This window comes from Python bivittatus, unplaced genomic scaffold (assembly GCF_059951505.1).
Source record: "Python bivittatus isolate LINGU-HERP-01145 unplaced genomic scaffold, Pbiv_v1 ctg000700_np1212, whole genome shotgun sequence".
Taxonomy (NCBI): Eukaryota; Metazoa; Chordata; class Lepidosauria; order Squamata; family Pythonidae; genus Python; species Python bivittatus.
The window spans coordinates 28,719,002-28,739,444 of record NW_028277098.1 but is presented as its reverse complement, the minus strand read 5'-3'; the positions used below and the strand labels follow the sequence as shown (position 1 = coordinate 28,739,444).

General features: G+C 35.7%; 1 protein-coding gene across 1 annotated transcript in view; it reads right to left on the bottom strand.

Annotated features, from left to right (window-relative positions):
* Positions 1-20,443, bottom strand: part of COL24A1 (collagen type XXIV alpha 1 chain) — a 166,237-nt gene that overhangs the window by 22,796 nt on the left and 122,998 nt on the right. Inside the window, exons 38-52 of the mRNA XM_088153680.1 lie at positions 18,743-18,796; positions 18,438-18,545; positions 17,112-17,165; positions 16,627-16,680; positions 14,914-14,970; positions 14,130-14,183; positions 13,285-13,338; positions 13,103-13,156; positions 10,078-10,131; positions 9,513-9,620; positions 8,602-8,709; positions 6,558-6,665; positions 6,423-6,476; positions 5,870-5,932; positions 2,928-2,981 (exon numbers count right to left, since the gene is read on the bottom strand). Coding sequence (XP_088009806.1) covers positions 2,928-2,981; positions 5,870-5,932; positions 6,423-6,476; positions 6,558-6,665; positions 8,602-8,709; positions 9,513-9,620; positions 10,078-10,131; positions 13,103-13,156; positions 13,285-13,338; positions 14,130-14,183; positions 14,914-14,970; positions 16,627-16,680; positions 17,112-17,165; positions 18,438-18,545; positions 18,743-18,796 — 1,038 coding nt within the window. The remainder of the gene's footprint in view (positions 1-2,927; positions 2,982-5,869; positions 5,933-6,422; positions 6,477-6,557; positions 6,666-8,601; positions 8,710-9,512; positions 9,621-10,077; positions 10,132-13,102; positions 13,157-13,284; positions 13,339-14,129; positions 14,184-14,913; positions 14,971-16,626; positions 16,681-17,111; positions 17,166-18,437; positions 18,546-18,742; positions 18,797-20,443) is intronic.

The following is a 20,443-nucleotide window of genomic DNA, read 5'->3' as shown; positions in this document are numbered from 1 at the left end:
CTGGGATATCATGATATATTTAATAAATTATTTCAAATTCAGGCAATGCACTCTCATAGTGATGAGCAGAGACAGAACAAAAATCTGATTACAACTTTTTCTGAGCTCTCTGATAGTGCACTGTAGGACTTTGTTTATTTGGTTAAATCCATTCTTTATTTTTGATGCAAGATAGGGGAGACCGTTGATAACAGGTGAATGCTACATTGCAGGAAGGGAGGAATATATTAAAGGAAGGGGAGGGAGAAGTGCATTTTTCAAGAAATTAGTGGACTTGTCCAACTTAGTCTGTGACATCAGTCTCCCCTCCTGCATCTTTTCCCTGAGGTTTTCCTGTAGTTATTTTATCCCGTTATTTTAAATAAATGTTGTATATGCCTGAGGGTCCAATGTGGTGATTTTTGAAGAGAAGGAGTAAGAGAGAAGAGCAGGATTCTAGAACAGACAATACCAGTAAGTTTAATGATGATAATGCTAATGAAGAATTTAAATCTTCTCAGGCATTTCCCTGCACTGGTATATCAGTGGACTCGAAAAAAGTCCATCTTTGCAATGAAAGCTATTTATCAATGGGTTTTACATGGACTGATAATCCAAGTTGTCCTACTCCATTGTGCCTCATCTATGGCAAACAACTTACAAATGCAGCAATGGTTTCAGCAAAATTAAAGACACTTAACTGTAAATCACAGCCATATGACAAGTAAAAGTTCTGGTTATTTTAAACAGCTATTGAAATCACAGAACAAACCGAGTAAAGCTTTTGTTAATAAAATGACAGTCAATAAAAAAGTCCAAGAGGCAAATTATTTAGTAGCAGAACTTATTACACAGCAAAGTAAAAGCCACGCTTTGGGTGAGAAAGTAATCATGCCAGCATGTAAAATAATAGTGGGAAAAATGCTAGGACCAGATGCAGTACAAGAAATTGAAAAGGTTCCACTGTCAAACAGTACAATAAGTCAGCGTACTGATGACATGTCACATGATGCTGAAGAGGTTTTATATGATAAACTGAAGAAGAGCAGCTCTTCTATCCAAGTTGATGAGTCAACAGATTTCATCAATAAATGTCATGTTATGGCATTTGTAAGGTTTGTAAATGATGGTGAAATTCAAGAAAACCTTTTCTGCTGCAAAGAACTACATTAAACATGCAAAAGCCAAGATGTATTTAATGTTTTGTCTTCATATCTGGAAACAAAAATCTGTCTTGGAGGAACTGTGTTGGCATCTGTACTGATGATGCTCCATCAAAGACCATGAGAGGTTTTGTTTCTCTTGTACGAAAAGAAAATCCTGATGTTGTCATAACACATTGCTTTGTTCACAGAGAGGTGTTGGTGTCAAAAACTTTTGGAGATGAAATGAAAAATGTTCTGGATGATGCTACAAAAATGGTTAACTTTATTAAACAAAGACCAGTTCACTCAAGATTGTTTAAAAAACTCTGTGAAAACCTGGACAAAGAGCACATAAGTCTCCTGTTACACACAGAAATACGGTGGCTCAGCAAAGAAAGAGTTCTCAACAGAGTGTTTTTGCTGAAGGCAGAATTGCAAGAGTATTTTCGGGAAAATAGTATTCCACATTTTGGTGAGTGCTTTGAAGATGGAGAATGGTTGTGGAAACTAGCATACTTAGTGGATATCTTTCATCACATGAATCAGCTGAACAAGTCTCTGCAAGGCACTGGAGAAAATGTTTTGACTTCAAGTGACAAGGTTCTTGGATTTAAAACAAAACTGAATGTTTGGAAAAATCATGTTGCAAGAGGAAATATTGAAATATTTTTCAACACAAATGTATGACTGGGTAAGGGATCCTTTCTCTGCAACTTCTGCTCAACCTGAGAACTTCACTTTGAAGGAAGAGGAAGAACTTTGTGAGCTGGAGTCTGATCGTACACTCAAGATGAGACTCACTGATCTGCCCATGGGCAACTTCTGAATTTCTATGAAAGAAGAATATCCTGCCATTCATAGGAAGGCATTGAATATTTTGCTGCAGTTTTCAACTTCTTACATGTGTGAACAAGCTTTTTCTTATTTAACAAGCATCAAAAGCAATTTCAATTGAAGATGAAATCCGTGTGTGGCCCAGAATTGAGTATTTGTGCAGCAAAAAACAAGCAGAGGTTTCACATTAAAGAAGTAAGTTTCATTCTTTATTTTTAGTCTAAGAACAATGTTAATGCATATATACAGGCCTACACAAGGCCTACACATGAAACGAATATACTAATTTTGTAACTTCCGGCCTATATTTGAGCCTGAATGTGCGTGGGTTCCTCAAGGCCTGAAAAATATTTTAAGGGTTCCTCCAGGGTCAAAAGGTTGAGAAAGGCTGCCTTATAGCATCAAAAATGTTTGTGAACTAATGAAAATTTCTCTTAGGAAGAAAGAAGAGAAAGCATTAAATGTGGAAGGCAAAGGGAAACTTCAAAGGTGCAAAGAACTGATTGCTCTATAACTTTAAGATCTGGGTAAAGCCTTTGAAAGGGATGTTTCACAACACACTGGAGCACATACAAAGCATTTACTTTCAAATGACTAAAGTAGCTGCATTGCTTATACAGTTTCGACCACTGCTTTGGAAGCTGCATACTGTGAGCATACTGTATATGGAGTTATTCTCTGGAATTGTTTCTGAAAAAGAATTCTCTTTACCCTCGTTTCCTACCTGTTAGTCATGAAGAGTTATCACAGAAATGCACTGAAGCATGATGGGCTGCTATACTGAATAACAAACAGGGGTTCTGCACGGGTAAAGTCTAAAGTACTTCTTAAGAATTATTTTCAAAACCTCCGCACCCTAATATTAGCTATCTGAAAAGGAAGCATTTCTTGGCTGATTATATAACTCTCACTGTCAAAAATCCAACGCTAGGACATATTATGAAGGAAATTGTGATGAGCTGCACTTACAGGTTTGCCAGCTGGACCTACGATGCCTTCGTAACCTACAGGGCCAGTGTTTCCCTGAAAACCAAAAGGAAAATAATTTGTAGAGCAATAAATGAATGCAAATGTTCCTATGAAAACTTCATGTTATGTCACTTATCTATTTAAGATCCATGCAATTTTGTGCCTTGCCAAACAGCATAGAATGAAACTAAACTATTTTCTGCATACAAGATAAATGCAAAATGCAAATTTAGTTCCTCTCATTTTTGTTTTCATGTATTCCTTTGCATTTCAGAGAGGCATTTATGAAAATCTGAATACTGAAAGTAAAGGAAATGGACTTCTGCTGTTTATTTAAAAACAAAAGTGATTGAGACAAGCATTACATTTCATGTATACATTTCATGTTTAGATTAACAAAAATCTCATGTAGTATGCTGCAAGCTGTGAGTAATTTAAGTAAATACACAAGAGCACCACTAAATCTTTCTAACAAAGTTATACTGCTTTACCACACATAAAAATAATAGTATTTTATGAAGTTATTTTGATAAAACAGGAAATTCTTTCACTCAGACCATTTTTCTTGAATGCTGATCACTAGATAATGTGTATACTACTTTATTAGGTTATTGCTGTCTGACTTTACAGTCTAGTTTTCCCTAAAATTAAAACATAAAAACATAATAAAAAAATCAATAAAACAATTCAGAACTAGACACACAAAAGCAGCAATAAAAATCAAGATAAATCCCACTGGAATAAAGATTTTAAGACCATTTAAAAACATTCAAGGAGGAGGCCAAATACATTTCGTGCAGTAGGAAAAGGCTTGGTCCCCAGTAATGAAAAATCTGATCTTTCTTAATGGTAAATTCATTATTAATAATTGTTTTGGAAAAGCTCAAAGTTATATCTGATAAGCATGGTAATTTGTTCACATATTAAGCAGGTAGGGGAACTTAGATCGATCTGAACTGGTGACTGGACCTTAACTGAGAAGGTCTGAATGATCTGGGAGAAACACTGAAAGGCTTATTTCCAAGTGAAGTATTTTGGGAAACCATGACTAAGGAGGCCAGAAGGGATCCAATAGGATCCCCACTGCTCTCTCCATCCAGATTTTCCTAACAGCTTAAGATGGGAATGCAATGATTCCAACCTGTAGTCCTGAGTAATTATGATATTCAGGGTTACATTATTTTGTGCAATGTAACTTGCTTCATATACATCCCTTATGTAATACAGTACATTTTCTGAATGAAGACAGTAATGCTCTTGCCAGATGTTAGTGTAAACTGATACTCTTTTCATTAGAGCATGAAAATCTAAAAATGCATTGGAGGTTTTTATCTAACACAGTTAAATTTAAATTGTCATGTTCCACTTATTGAAAAAGACTGGGAAGCTCTATATGACAAAAATCAAATAGAAGGCATGAAGGAAATTTGATGGATATGGTGGACCTAGTGATCATTGGCTTATCACACTATTATCTAGGACTTTGGGGAAATACCCTGGAATTTTATCATTGTTTCTTAAGGCAAAGAACTCAAGACAGAAGGGGATATCACACTGCTGAAGAAAAAAAAAAGCTAAGTGAGGTTCCACTCTCTTGGGCCTAGCAACTAAGAAAGCCCACTCTAACATATCAAATGCCTTTAACATATTGGGCTACAATTAAGGCAAGGCTATGTTTTGGCAAAAACAAACAAACAAACAAAAACCAGAGCAGCTGTTTCCTGATGAATGGAATTAGATTTGGGACCTACTGGTGATTCATGAACACATTTGCTGAGATGTTGTCTTATTAATGTCTGAATTCCATGTCAGATAGAAGAAGCTTCTAAGGGCAGATGAACTGCTCTGAGTTTGCACTAACTGATGCTGTGAGTGCCATTATATTGGACTAACTCGTGAATGCCAATGAACCTCCTGCTTCTTCACAATCCTACAAGACTCATGCCTGTGACAATAATGGCAGCTGAGGTTTAACTTGTGAAGAACACCGATGCGTTATTTGCAAAAATTACTCTGACAGTATAGAAAGAACCACTGTAGAAGGCAAACATGAAGCATTGGTCGTGCTAAATTATCCAGACAAGATACCATCAGATTCAAAAGATAGATAAAACCTTGTATATGCATATGAGACAGCATCTTTAGCCATTTCTCTGGAACCAGGGGGATGAGGCTCAATCAGACACTCATAATTTTAAAACTATTGTGATTGCTTATTTTGTTTTTAAATGTATCAGTTTTTACAGCCAAGTCTGCTCAACCTGGAAAAATAGCTGTATGTGTGTGTTTATATTAGGAGAGTGATTTTTATGGAAGAATAACTTTATCTGAATGTTTTCTTTTCATTGGAGACCTTGATCTCTGATCAGCAGGTTCTCTTGTGGCCAGAAGAAGCTGTACACTTAACCTCTTTAATCAGCTGTTTGAAATACTACAGCTTTACTTGTTCTGGTAGACACTGCCTTCTGGTGGTCAGAAGTAATGTCTTTTCAAATAGGAAACTCACCTGTTTCAGCTCTGGAAGATCTGCAACTCAATCAGTTTAAAAATGGGTATCAGGATAATTTTTTCTTACCTACCACTGAACTAAATCTTCAATAAAGTAAGACTCAATAAATAACTGAAAAGCAAAACTTTGGGTTAGGTTGTCACATAATTTCATACAGCTACTATAAACCTTTGGGAAGATTTCTAAGAAAAATTAAACATTCAGGAGAGCAGTAAAAACGATGTTCTTCCTCAAGGCCTTAGGAGAGGAGAGCCCCGATAAGATATGCAACAGCTTTGGCATTTGATTGGTGTCACCACTGCTAATTTAGTTTTTATGTTGATTTTAGATATCTATTGATATGACTGGAACTTGCCTAAAATTGACTGGCTAGGCGTAAATAGCCATAAACAAACAAGTCTTGATATTCTTATAAATAGATAGAACTACTTACTATTTGGCCTACTGGGCCTTTAGGTCCTAAAATTCCAATTAAACCAGGGTCACCTTCAGGGCCCTAAAAAATAGAGTACAATATAATGCAATGCAATGCAATACAATATGTTGATTCACAGAACTGCATTTATTTGATTTACAGAACAAAATGGTATTTCATAGAACAGATTTGAAAATGGTCTTAGCTCAATTGTTGATAGTTTTCTTTCAACAAATACAAGTAATAACTTCCTAAAGGAAACTAAAAAAAAATAGGCAATTGCACATTAAAGACACGTACATCATTTCAAATTATGTTTTTTAGCAATACAGTGGAGGAGCATAATAATTACTAATTTTGTTCTCTGACCTTAAGGCAAATAAACAATTCTTTCTCAAAGAAATTTCATTACATGTATCTAGAACTCCTCTTTAAACAGGGTACACTTCAATTGACTTAAAAGCCCTATAATTGTGGAGGTTAAGGATATCCTTCACCATCTTTCATTTAAATCCTTAAGTCTTTAAAGTGCTTAATATTTGTTTAGACTGGCTGCAAAGAAACCACATACCTTGGGACCTGGAAATCCTTGAAATCCTATCAAACCTTGATCTCCAAATTCTCCCTGTAATATTTGTAGACAAAAGGATTAATAATTTGGAACGACAACTTACTAGATACTTTACATACAACAGCAGATACATACAGCATGTCCTTTCTGGCCAGGAACTCCTGGTTGGCCTTGATCACCTTGTGTCCCTGGAAGTCCTCTTCCACCTTGCTTTCCTGGATGTCCCCGAAGCCCTTGTTCACCCTGCAGCAAACCAGAAGGAGAATGAGTACACATTCTTAGAGAGAGAAAGAGAGAGCGGTCCCTAAATTTGTTTTTCAAGAATTCAGAATTATTTATTGATTTATTATTCACTTAGTTGGAGATTCCTAATACTGCAGAGTTCATATAAGATTTAGCAAAAGGGATTCTTGATCCCAAAAACTACTGACAAATTTATAACAATTTTGCCATGTTGTTATTACTGCCCTTTGATTTTCTCTTTATTCACTCTATGTATCTTTATATACAGTGGTACCTCGGGATACGAACTTAATCCATTCCGTGACTCTGGTTGCAACTCGAGTTGGTCTCAAGTCGAGGTAAAGTTTCCCATAGGGTTCAATGTAAATCCGGTTAATCCGTTCCGCCCTCCGAATTTGGTCGCAACCCGAGGCAAATTTCCCCATAGGGTTCAATGTAAATCCGGTTAATCCGTTCCGCCCTCCGCCCAAATTTGGTCGCAACCCGAGGCAATTTTCTCTTCAGAGCCTTACTCCCGCCAAGCCTGCTCTGCATTTTCTTTGGAGCCATGCTAACACGCACAGCAAAAACCTTCGCAAAACACCGCAAAACACACCACAAGCCTCACCAAACGTCTCCTTGCTACCACGACCTCGCCCACAGGAAGCCGCGACCGCGTGGCAGCAGGGAAAACGGCCGCGGATCCGGTTCGTAACTAGAGGCGAGTTCATAACCCGAGGCAAATTTTTCCTGCCGAAGCTGGCCGTAACCCGAAACGTCCGTTAGTAGAGGCATTCGTATCCCGAGGTACCACTGTAGTTCTCAAACTTGGGGCCTCGGGGTTAGATTACATCTCCTTCCCCAGTAGCACAGTCCATGCTAGGTGGGAATAATGAAAGTTAACACAACTGGAAGCCTGATTTCTGTTACAGGCCTTGTCACAATTGTTAGCAAATTAGGGACTGAAATGAAATTTATTTCATCACATCTTAACAGTAACAAAAGGTAGCTGCTTTTTGTTTTAAAAAAGCTTTTGACCATGTTTAAAAAAAGAGCATCTTCCAGTGTGGAATATGATCTTGTTTTATCTTGGAACTGATATAACAATTGTATTGGTAGGAATAGTAAGGTTTGAAGGGAGAAGAGTTGGTTTATTCAAAGCTCTGTTTAGCTTACCCCAGTAAGGCAGAAAAGGAAGCATTTTGATGTAAAAGCTGCATGGTTCTACCCTTGATATAAATTAAGCAGAATTACTCAAAAAATGTCATTTTAGTTTCTGAAACATGCTTGTATCATATAGCTGCCAATATGAATTATGCATTTTATAGGGCATCTAAAAGATTTTAGCCTAACATGAGCTGGCTAACCAAACCAAACCACTCCTGCTGCATTTTAAAAATATCAATGTTTTTCCTATTGTTAAGCTTCTAGGTGTCTGAGTATTCTGTTATTTTTGCTCTAAGACTCTAATATGATGTTTCTCTGATTTTTGTTGTAAGACAAAATTAAATTTGAGGGTTTAAAGTAACTGTGGGTTGCATACAGCACAACGATTAAAAACTCCCTAACTATATAAATACTATCAAAAATAAATAAAATAAAATATAAAGTAAACATAAAATAAATAAATAAAACCCAAGAAAGCAGGAGAACAAACATCACTTAATCTCATACAGTCATTATTATTAATTATATATATAATTATTTATTATATTATTATTATTATTAACTATTATTAATTAAATAATTCCTGTTGAGAAGAAAATAAGGCATTCCTTTTGAATGAATGGGAAGAAGGATTTCAAAGACAGGGATGAGATGATGACTTTATTTATTTATTTATTTATTTATTAAATTTTTTGGCCGCCCATCTCCCCCCAATGGGGGAACTCTGGGCAATTCACAACAAACATTAAAAACATAAATAGATATAAATACATAAAAGTCCCCAAAGTACCTTTAGTCCAGGGAGTCCAAGGCCTCCTGGCACACCTGGTGAACCTTTTGGTCCATGAGTTCCAGGATATCCTGCCAGTCCAGCTATTCCTGGGCTTCCTCTAGTACCCTTGACAAACAAAAGCCAGTTAAGCAGAGTCCCTTAAATCACTCATCCCATTTATTTTTAGCAGAAAACAAATGTATGTTTTAATGTGTTCAAAATAGCCACTATTATTTTATGTATCTCTCTATATTTGACGACCCATATGCACACATTGTGATGTTATACCACTGAAATAATGCCATTACAAAAAGCACCATGTTCAATGATGATACCACCTACAATATTACATATACTAGCAGTATAAATGAATGCTAACTCTATATGCTAGATTCTTATTCAGAAATTCACTCAAGCATCTCACCACGCTGCACACATCAATATCAGACTGACTACCTATACTGGTCAGAAATCTCACTGACTTAACAAGATAAAGACAGCTCCCATTAAGACAAAAAAGAGTTATTGTAGCTGATTCTCTATTTTATTATAAAAACATTAAAGTGAATATGCAGAAGGCATTGCTTATGTTTCTATTGTAGCACATATTGTTTCTGCATAGGCTGATCCTGTGCCACAAAGTAAAGTAATGGAACTTGCATTAATAAATTAATGACGCAGCTCTTTCCCAAAGGAAAATGGCTGGCATTATTTGAGTAGGAAGTGACATGTGTAGAGGAAATACTAACATTGTATTCTTGCGCAATGTGTTTTTTTTGTTGTTGTTAATGCACACTACTGATGAAATGCCAATTTTTAAAGACCTCCCCTCCCCCTCTGCCATCATCATCATCATCATCATCACCACCACCACCACCACCACCACCACCACATCTCAGAGGAATAAAACTTGTTCAACTGTTACTCACAGGAAGGCCCTGCTGGCCAGGTAACCCTGATTTTCCAGGATTTCCAGGAACACCTTCTGGTCCAGGATCGCCAGCTACACCTTTCTGGCCTATAGGACCAGATATACCCTGAAATAAATGTGAATTCTGCTTGAAAAGCTCTGCAGAGTAACACCATCTGGACCTAAGCAATACAATCTAACACAGTCAATAACCACCGTTATTGTAGCTCAGGTTGATAATATGGGATTGAGACCAGATTTGCTTACTTCATTTTAATTATACTTCCTCTCTGGGTGTATGTACTCATAATAAAATAAGACTGCAATTCTAAAAATACTTTTCAGAGATATAGAGATAATCTATATTTAGTGTAATTTATTTTCATGTTGACATTTCAAGATTGTGATATAAAAATATTTCATTGTACAACTGATTTCTAACCTACAGGTTAGGCAGGGATATTCTATTTGATTTGCTATTTATCTTTTATCAATAATGAGTCTTTCTGCATTGAATAACCTAAATCTGTATCTGTGTTATTTATCACTTAAAATAGAAGCACCTGATCAATCAATTTACTCACAGACATTCCAGGTTTCCCAGCTTGACCACTTGATCCCTTTTTTCCAGCAGGACCCTAGAGATTTCAAAATATTCATTAGCTCACAAACTATGAAATCTAACAATCAGTTAGGATCCTGAATTTTTCCATCAGAAGGTTCTTTATTAGCACTATTTATAGATTATGTGCTGACTGCATATTCTTTAAGATGTTTGTCCATATACCACATATAGAACATGATTTCTATTAAAAAAAGTAAAGGGCATACATTACTTCCTGAAAAAAATCTGGCCTTAATTCCTTTGAGAACTGAATGCTCTGCTACATTTTTATCTTGTGTAAAATCTTGATTTTTAAAAAAGGTATTCTGCTATTTCTTTATACATTACAAACTGGGGTTGAGGCCTTTTCTTATAAAGTCTGCTCCAAGCAGAAAAAATATTTGAATGGTGTACAGTTTCTCAGAGAAGAACCCAGACATCAATCTTACCTGATGTATTATACAGAACAACCCAAAGTAAGGGCTGTGGAGGCATTTCCTTTTAACCTCTTCCTTCTCTTTTTATGTAAACTACTTAAATGCTATACTGGTTGGTTAAACCATAACATCTATAATGTCCAAAACACAAACCTGTAGTTTAATCCCTATTTACCACCCATAATATAAAATCATGATTAATTTGTGCAAAATGACTACATATGAATCAGACTAATGCCATTTCACTTAAATTTCATTAATTTTGCAGCGCTTCCCTTTTATTTTAAAAAAGAATAAGGTTACATTATCCTGTATCATCAATAGTGTTTTCTGCTCAATATTGTAATAACTGCAAATAGAAAAAAAAAAGACTTTGAATTGGTTTGCACAATATCTTATATTTCATAGTATAATAGCCCTATATACTTGTTCTTTCCATACGTTGAGTGAATGTTGTATTTAGGGCACTTTTATGAGATCAATCATTTAAATGGTCTGGAATTCACACAAGTATTCTTCCATCTCATTTTTAGCTAGAAGTCTTGAGGGAATTGGGCAAAATCTCTTTATATCACCCACAAAGCCGGAACGCAGGTTCATAACTATTCTCAAAATGGGGTTATATAAATGGAATATCGGCTTTGTATTTGTATCCAATTCCGATAGATAATCTTTTAAAAGTACCATATATCAATTCCTCTTCTATGTTTTCAGTCTTCTACTAATTACCTGGGCAGTTTTGTTCAAGTTGTAAACACAAAGTTAAATGACATTTAAGATGTACATGTTTCAGTAAGCTTCTATTAAATTTGTAATAATATGTGAATAAAGTTCTGCTTAAAGGAAGTAATAGTGTTTTAAAGGAGTTTATAGGGGCTTTTTTCCTGTATGATATTATGCAACTACTACCAAAGTTAAAGCATTCTGTGGTCTCACTGTAGCTCTACAAAGCTATTGAGATATGCACCTTAATAAAATGTGCTTTGCTTTCAGTCCCAGATTATCACATGCCCTCAGAACACAATTCTGGTGAAGCAAAAATGGGATTAAACCGGGAATTTGAAAGTACAATGGGCATCTTAAGAGCATACTCTATATAATTACTTAAAACACATTAATAATAAATCTGTGACAAAATATATCAATTATTTAGAAATGAATTGCTTATATTTGGTTCTTTGGAATTTGTCCAATACTCATTATATCAAACAGAGATGAATTGTGCCACAATCCATATTTTCTCTCCAAACAAGTTCAAATGGATTTTTACTATAGTCATGATCCAGAGCATGTCCATGCCTTGTGAGATGATAGATGCTTTACCTCACTTTCCCTTTCAAATAACAATTCCCACATGCTATCTGATTATTTTTCAAATGTACCAAAGTTTTAAAAACCTTCTATAGGGTTAGGGCAGGGAGCTGCTATTGTAAACAAAAATAAATTAAAAGATCTGCTTAGGAATCAGAGTTTTGTTGTATAGTTCTCTGGCCTCTATAAACTTGGATTTGAGATCTGGCTTCCAGAGTAGATTTCCTTCCTTTTAAGAGCACAAAACATCCAGGAAAAGAAATGAAGCTGCTAACTTCACCCTCCACTCCAAATCTTCCGAATGTGAAGCTAGAAAGGCAATTATGCAGAAACGTTGTTGTTCAATCTGCCTCTGATGTTCAGAGCACTGAAAGATATTCAGCAGGCTTATCCTTCAGCATCAATAGGAAATCTAGTGTTGTCACTAAGTTCTGAATTACCTCTATAAGATGGAGGTTCATATATGGATCATACCCAGCCAACACACAGACCAACTCCTGTTTGGAGTATTTCTGGTTTTATTACAAAAGAGACAGGTACAACAATAAATCTCTATGTTGTAGTACTAAAATGGTATGCTCTATTATTTATAGTTCTGTTATTTTTGCATTCTATATTACTTGCTTTGCTGTAACTTTTATATCTAAGCTAAATTTCTTCCTTTTCTGCCTACTTTTCCATTCTGGTCACCAATCCCTTTCACTTTTGTTCCCGCTTTAGCTACACTGGAACACCAACACCTGCTTATCTATAGCTGATCTGTAGCAGGGTTTGGCCTTCTTTAGCTCCACCCCTCCCCATACCCCAGTCCTAAGCACTTCCTTCATATCTGGCTTTTGCTGGCTCTAAGTGGGGTGTCACTGATGCTGGTGTTCAGGCTGTTGCAGTCTGAAAGCAGAGATGGTGGAAATGCTTTAAAGATGGCAGACAAGCAGTGTCTGTTCTGTTTGTCAATAAGAGAATTATCCAATCACAGGGATTCATGTGGGTGATTTGGGTAGGTGGGGAAATGAATATGCATGAGACATAAGAACTCCATGCAAATGATACCATGAGTCATATTTGTCATTTTGACATCATCATGGCTTTTTATGGATGCAGCTCACCCAGTAGCTTCAGCAATCCTCTTTTCTATGGATGAGAACAGACTTACAAAATAGCAACTAAAATGATAAACAAAATGATTATAGACTTTAAAGCATTGCATAGCTTTGTTCTGAAAGTTTTCCCTAAAAAATTTCCCCACTTTCTACTTACTTGAGATCCTCTTTCTCCTTTTGGTCCTTGCTCACCTTGTTCACCTGGCTCACCCTTTGAAAAAAAAAAAAAGATAATATAAATAATGTCTATATGATATTAAAACTGAGAATAAAGGGAGATTTTCTATACCTTACTCTGAAAAAAATGCAGAAGTACAGTGTACTTTATTACAGACTTACTGGTGGCCCTTGTTGTCCGATAGCACCTCTAAGTCCTGGGAGTCCTGTGTGACCCTAGAAATAAGAGAACTTATTATTGGATAAGGAAGCTTTCATTCCTGTCAAGGGTGTGAATTTCAAACATGCTAAGTCATGCTTTAATCAACTGGTGTTACTGCAATGTAAGAAAGCAGCACCTCATTGGGATGACTTTGAAATATATCTCTGTTGCAGGGAGAGGGTGGCAGAACAGATCAAAAGGCAAACAATGCAATTTAAAGGGGGTGCTATTACAAAAATATATAAAAAAACAAAGATTTCTTTATGGTATAGCACACAAAGCATTTTGTGTCTCTTATTCCAACGTATGCTTAAAAGTCTTGTATTCTGTTCTTGCTTGTTCATAAGTCTGAAGTCTATTCCTCTAAACTTGTGGCATCTACAAGATCTTGCTGCTTTTGTTGGATGGGTGGAAGCCCCTTTGGGGCCTATGTTCTGCCCCCTTTCGGGGTGAACGTGATGTGACATCCAAGTCTTTTCCTAGTCCAAATCCTATATGACACTATCGTGAATATGATATTGGCTACCAAAGGAAGAACAAAGACTATTACAGGTTTTAACCTTATTTAATTCCTAATTCCCAAATCTTTTTATTCAGTTTCTAAGTGTTAATTCTGATAATTTGAACTTCAATTCTGTTTAGTTGTGAGGAATTAGTTGCTACGCTTTCCAATTTTTTTTTTCAATGATCAATGCCGGTCCTGATTTTATTTTTAAGATGCATTCAGATAAGTGCAAGAGAAAGTGATGTTGCTCTAAGTTTAAGCTACAAATAACATTTATATAAACAACAAAATAAACTTTACCTTGTAACCTGTATCACCAGGTTCTCCTCTCTCTCCACGTTCACCAATAGGCCCCTAGAGAAATAACCATAAAGAATCCAGACTGTTTAAAATTTCATTTAAAATACAGTTACTGAATTTATTACAAAATAACATATCTCAGGGGAAAAAGGAAAGAAAAACAAGATGTTAGTAAATTCCAAAATACTGCAAAGCATCACTGAAATTTAATTTATTAGTTCTATATAGCTGAAAGAATATATAACCACAAGTGCTAAACTGCTGTCTAAAAATACTTAGGTTTTGAATAATTCATGTTAAAACTTAAACATTTCAAACAAAAGTAGATTATTTTTGCAGCAGTTGATGGAAAGTTTAAGGAAATGAGCATTCACAATAATACTTTGGATTTACGTAGAACTTTAAATCAACTAAAGTGATTCACATTATCTCATATAATATGTTTGTACCCCTTACAACATCTTTATATATAGGGTAGTATTATCTGCATACAAATGGGTGGGCAAAACCTTTAATGCATTACTTAAATCCATACAGCATTTACTAACACCTATATCAGTGAAGTAGCTTCTGTCTCTTCAGTGTTTTCCTTTATTATTTTCAGTGCAGATTCAAAATCAACACAGTGTATATCTAGCACTTTTACTAATCCCTAAACCATAGCCTAATAACCATGGGCTGCATGAATACAGTGTGGTACATGTGCAAGCATGAACATGCGTATTTTAAAATAAATTGTATCTATACAATGTGACTGTAATTTTCTGGCTAAAGAAAGACCTACTGGTTCACCTATGGGCCCAGGTGGTCCCAGCCTTGAGCTGTCTTCCCCAGGGTAACCCTATAAGGAAGATAAAACCAGTTGTTTATTGGACATGAAGCTTGATTTTATTTGTAAAATACATATGTTACAAATACATTCCTTCTTTAGTGCATGTGGGTCACATACATACAAATACAAAATATTGTTCAATTTACGTAATAGATTTAGTTTGTGACAGCAATCTGCAAAATAAATGAAGGTTTTATAATTCTTTATTTTGAAGAACTGCATTGGTTACGAAGTAATACATTCAAATCATATGTGTGTCTGTTTAAAAGGAAACCCCATTAAGATTGACAAAACTAACTCTCACTAACAAAGTAGAATACACATTTACTAATTTGTAAAATTCTTTGATGTGGAATGTTAAGATCTATACGCATTATTAATAAAAAAAAGTTATAGGCTAGTTTTTATTAACATTGATTAAATGTATTTTGTAAAGTCATTACCATCTTAAAAATAGGTAAAAGTATTTTCAGCAACAGTTGCCTTAGCCAAATGCTATTCTTGAGTCTGCAATACTAAATCTTTGTAAGCAGAAAAGTCAGGCTTCTGATTCAGAATTGCATATACTCTCCAAGTAAAGCTGCTTTATCATTAATGTCAATGTGGAAAGGTAAATCCATATGTGTACCCCTTCAAAAAGCTGCATTCTTTGAAGCTTTTTTAACATGGAATTTTTATCAAAGATCCATAGAAATTTATGGAGTAGTTTTTTGAAATGTAGGAGTTCTATCTGCAACTTGGAAATATCATGCCAGCAAGCAGAGTGTATCGAAGTTTGCAGAAGACAATCTGGAATGGAAACACGAGGTTCAATTTAAAAGATTTGGGGCTTAAAAACTCCAAATGGTTGGGGCCAGGCTATCTGAAGGACCATTTGGAACTATATGAACCTCCTTAAACTTTAAGATCAAATTTAGAAACCATATGACCTGGTTCATTTCAAGCAGATGTTAGGATGATAGGTATTACAAAATAGCTCACATATTCTTATTCCAGAAAATATATACAGCTCATCATAACTGTCTTTCAGAGAATTCTTAAAACAATTTTTATTTTAATTTATATGTTACTGCTGTTGTTCTTCACTGATTGCAGTTCTTCACTTCAAGGGGAAGGAATGTCAATTATTGTTTGAAGTTTTTATATCATATAACTTATGGAATTTTCTAAATACTGCCTTGTGAGAGCAATATGATCTAAAAGATATTTGAAAAATCTCTTAATAACTAATATAAGGTACTAGATATCTGATTTATAATGTTTGATGGTAATGCTTCCTACTAATAGCATCAAACAACAAAGGTGTCATGAGAAATTGAATAGTGGTGACCAAGCCTATTTATTTCTTTGCCAGAAGGTGCAGTCAAATGAGCAACAATCTGTTCAGCCTGCAGTTGGCCACCCTCCTAAGGCTACACTAAGTAAACCTAGACAGTAGCAGCATAGACAGATAAAGTGACAACTTTAGACTTCCAATGCTATGATTTCTGCTACGGTGGATGCAATTGAAATGATTAAATTTATCAAATTCTTGAGTTTAATTTTTTTATAAAATGAAAAAAAATTAGGACCCATGCAATATACAGATAAAATGTGTAAATCTTCATGATTTCTTGCCAGCAGGAATATTTGTCAATAAATACAACCATTTCATCTTCTCCTTACTTTCTCTCCTTTGGGTCCTGGAGGGCCAGGTACTCCTGGCTGACCTTGGTGACCCTAAGAAAAATACATGTCATGCAATATTTGCAGTTTAAAAAAAAGTAACAAAAATAAACTTCTACATAGAGCAACAGAAAAATGTCACGATTTAGACAAATCTAGTTGGACAGATTTTTTTCCAAGACTAATGAAAAGTGAGCAATTGAGACAAAATTATTGACATTAAGTTGTTATATGCTGATGAGATTTTTAAAAACTAAACATTTCTGAGAAATATTTCTGAAAAATTATAATATGATCCATGATTTCCACAGCTGTTTTCAAATAAACATAGTTATAATTGTTGAAAGCCATAGAGATGCTTTAAAAAAGTATGGACTAGCCATCTCAAGAAGAAAATATGGCATAAATAAAGTAGATAACAATTATCATAAAATTAATAGAATAGTTGGATAGGCCCATGAACATATTTCAGAAATGTATCATACCCCATAACCTGGAATTCCTGGTTTTCCTGCTGATCCCATTGCTCCTAAATGTCCCTGTACAAGGATAAGTAGCAATTAACACGTTTTAATAATTTCATTAGCCAAGCTAGCAGTTCACATAATACTTCTAACTGGAAATATGCATAAGTCATGGAAATGGAGAGAGTTAAGCACATTACCTACTGGAATTAATATAGTTAAAATATCCTTAATCCTGGTTAAAACCTTAAGAAGACTTTTAAAACGTAATACTTAGTAAACTAAACAGTCTTGTAATATATTAAATATTGATGGGCTTCTAAAAGTGGACTTCATAAATCTGATAGACTTATCTCTTAAAAAGTACATAAAATAATGTTGACATGTAGATTTCCATGTCCAATTTAAAAATCAACCAGAAAATTGTGCCACAGAACACAAAGATTCAGTTTCATGATATTTCAGTTATAAACAATGCTGATATATAAGTATAACTGATGCACGTAAAATAAATTAGTGCAGTAAGTTATACTTCTGCCTTGAATTATTTCATTTCACAATGTACCTGTGAAAAACAATTCAGATAATTTTTTTTCTACAGTGAGCCACATGGACTTAAAAAAGAGTGGATGAAGGCCTGTAACCTGCTGATCATGTGATGTGACAAAAGGTCACATGCACAAATGAGCAGAGAGCCAGTGCAAGTTAGTGGACTGAGGAGAGCAAGGTGCCACTTTCTACTCATGATCAGCCTTTCTCTGTCTCCGTCTTACCTGTTTGAGTAGTTGTAATAGAAGGGAAAGAAAAAATGTAGACCAACTTCAGCTCCTTAGAGGAAAATCAGATACAGTATAGATGGAATGGATAAATAAATGAATGACCCTATCACATACGTATAAATATATATTTTCTATTTTGGCTGGTGGTAAAAAGCCACTGAACTAATTAGTAAACTGGGTTTGTTTGCATGGAAACTATGTACTGCCACTCAGCTGTTGCTTTTTTAAGAGAAGAGGGGCAAGTATGACTGTATAGCATGCAAATGGTACAGATAACAGTACAAATTTTGAAAGTGGCTTACATACAATAATATAAAAACTGGTATCTAGAAATAAGTTACTCAGTATTCTCATCCATTTTGTCTCCATATTATAAAAGGTGACTGACAAGGTTAACATTTATGTTAAACCCTGTGTGATGGTTTACTATAGGGGTTGTGAATTTTAGACAATTCACAAATCCGGAGGAACCAATCAGCTTTAAATATACAGACTGTGCTTTTCACCTGCATCAAAGTTCATATAAAATTACAGAGGATTTTAAAGCATAAATTAATTCTATACCAACCATTGGTCCTCTAGTTCCTCTTGAAGCCTTTGGACCAATTTCCCCAGTTTTGCCAGGTTCACCCATAGCTCCAATTTCTCCTGGGAGACCATGTTGTCCCTTTTCCCCCTATTTGGGAGGATGGTAAAGGAATAAAATGGATAAAAACATTATACCAATTGCAAATCATATGTAATAACAGCAATTATGTTAACATTCTAATTTTAAAAGTAGCAATATTTATTAATGAGTATTACTAATGAATCCCTAATGAAACATAATTTGTTTTCTGTACAAATTCAAGATGAAACAGGAAGACAGCTTACCTTTTTTCCTGGACGACCCCTTTGCCCTGGACTTCCTGGAGTTCCCTCAGGACCCTACAGTTAATATAATATAAAGTTAATCATATAGTTAATATAATATAATTATATAAAGTTAAAATAAAGAAAGATAAATTTGAAATCACATTTATAGATTTACCCTGTAAAGATGAAGAGTTATGATCCCAGGGAGCCCAAAAACCCAAAGCCACTTCATCTTGCCAGGGTTGACCTGCAACTTTTTCTCCTCTATCTAGACCCTCACAGCTTTCAGATACTGGGTAAGAACTTTGACAGTGTCACTTGTGCAGCTGAGGTGGAAATATAAACTTGAATATCATCAGCGTATTGATGGTATTTCACCCCGTGCTGATGGATGACCTTACCCAGAAGTTTCATGTAGATATTAAACAGGAGTGGGAAGAGAGTTGAGCCTTGAAACACCTCACATAAGAGGGGCCTAGGACTACACTCTTCCCCCCACCCACACCAACTGGAACCAGCCTCAGAGAAAAGACAAAGAACCACTGCAGAACAGTGCTGCCCACTCCCAGCATCCAAAGCCAGTCCAGAAGGTTATCATGGTCAATGGTATCAAAAGCTGTTGAGAGATCTTAGGAAGGCAAGGATGGATGCACCATCCTTTCTTGAGTCCTTCAGAGGTCATCCACAAGTGCAACCAATGCAGTGTCAGTACTACAACCTGGCTTGAATACTGACTGGAAAGGGTCCAGATAATTGGCTTCCTTCGGGGCTGCCAGAAGCTGTGCACCTACCACCTTCTCTATGTCTCTGGGCTGTAAAGGACTAGGTGAGGGAAAACAACATGAATCTGAACCATATGGAGTCATTATTTATTCAGGCGGGTAGTTTGCAGGATTTGGGAGATATGTCTCATCTGGATGGGGTAACCCTTGTTCTTATGGATCAGGTTCATACCTTGGGGGTCCTCCCAGACATTGGTGGTGAGAGAAGCTTATCATCTTTCACTGACAAACCAAATGTGCCCATTAGCAGAAGAAAGAGATCTAGTGTTGGTGACCGATGCCCTTCTGGTGGGGTGCTCTTGAAGACAGTCTGGAAACTAAAACTAGCCCAGTATGCAGTAGAATGGGTGGTGAATGATGCTTCAGAAAATGTAACATCATCTCTGTACTGAAACAGTTTTCTAGGCTTAGTCCAAGGTGCTAAGGGTTATAAAGTCTTACACAACTTTGGCCCAGATTATTTGCAGTACCAATAATTCCAGGTCACCTTAATTCCACCTTTTATGTGGTGGGATCTAACCTATGGAACAATTTGGTGCTGAAGATGTTTTGGAGAGGGCTAAAAACATTTCTTTTTAATCCAGACTTTTTAGATGCCTTTTCCAGCTGGGGTGTTAGTTATTTTTATTCTGTCTGAATATCTGTAGTTGTACAGAGCCATAATTGGGAACGAAGAGCATTTTTTAAAAAAATAAACACATGCTTACATATATTCATAGACACTGATTTGCTTATCTTTCCCACTGAAACAATACAAAGTAGTCTTTGAAGCAGCAGATGGTTCTGCATTTCCACAGAATCCAGTAAAACTGGTCTTCCTCAGTGCCGAGCATTTACAGCCGAAAACTGAATCCATGCTTCCTGGCCATATATGTATTCATAATTGTCTGCCTTTTCCCAACCATAGGGCAGGATCCATACACTAAAAAGCCCCTGA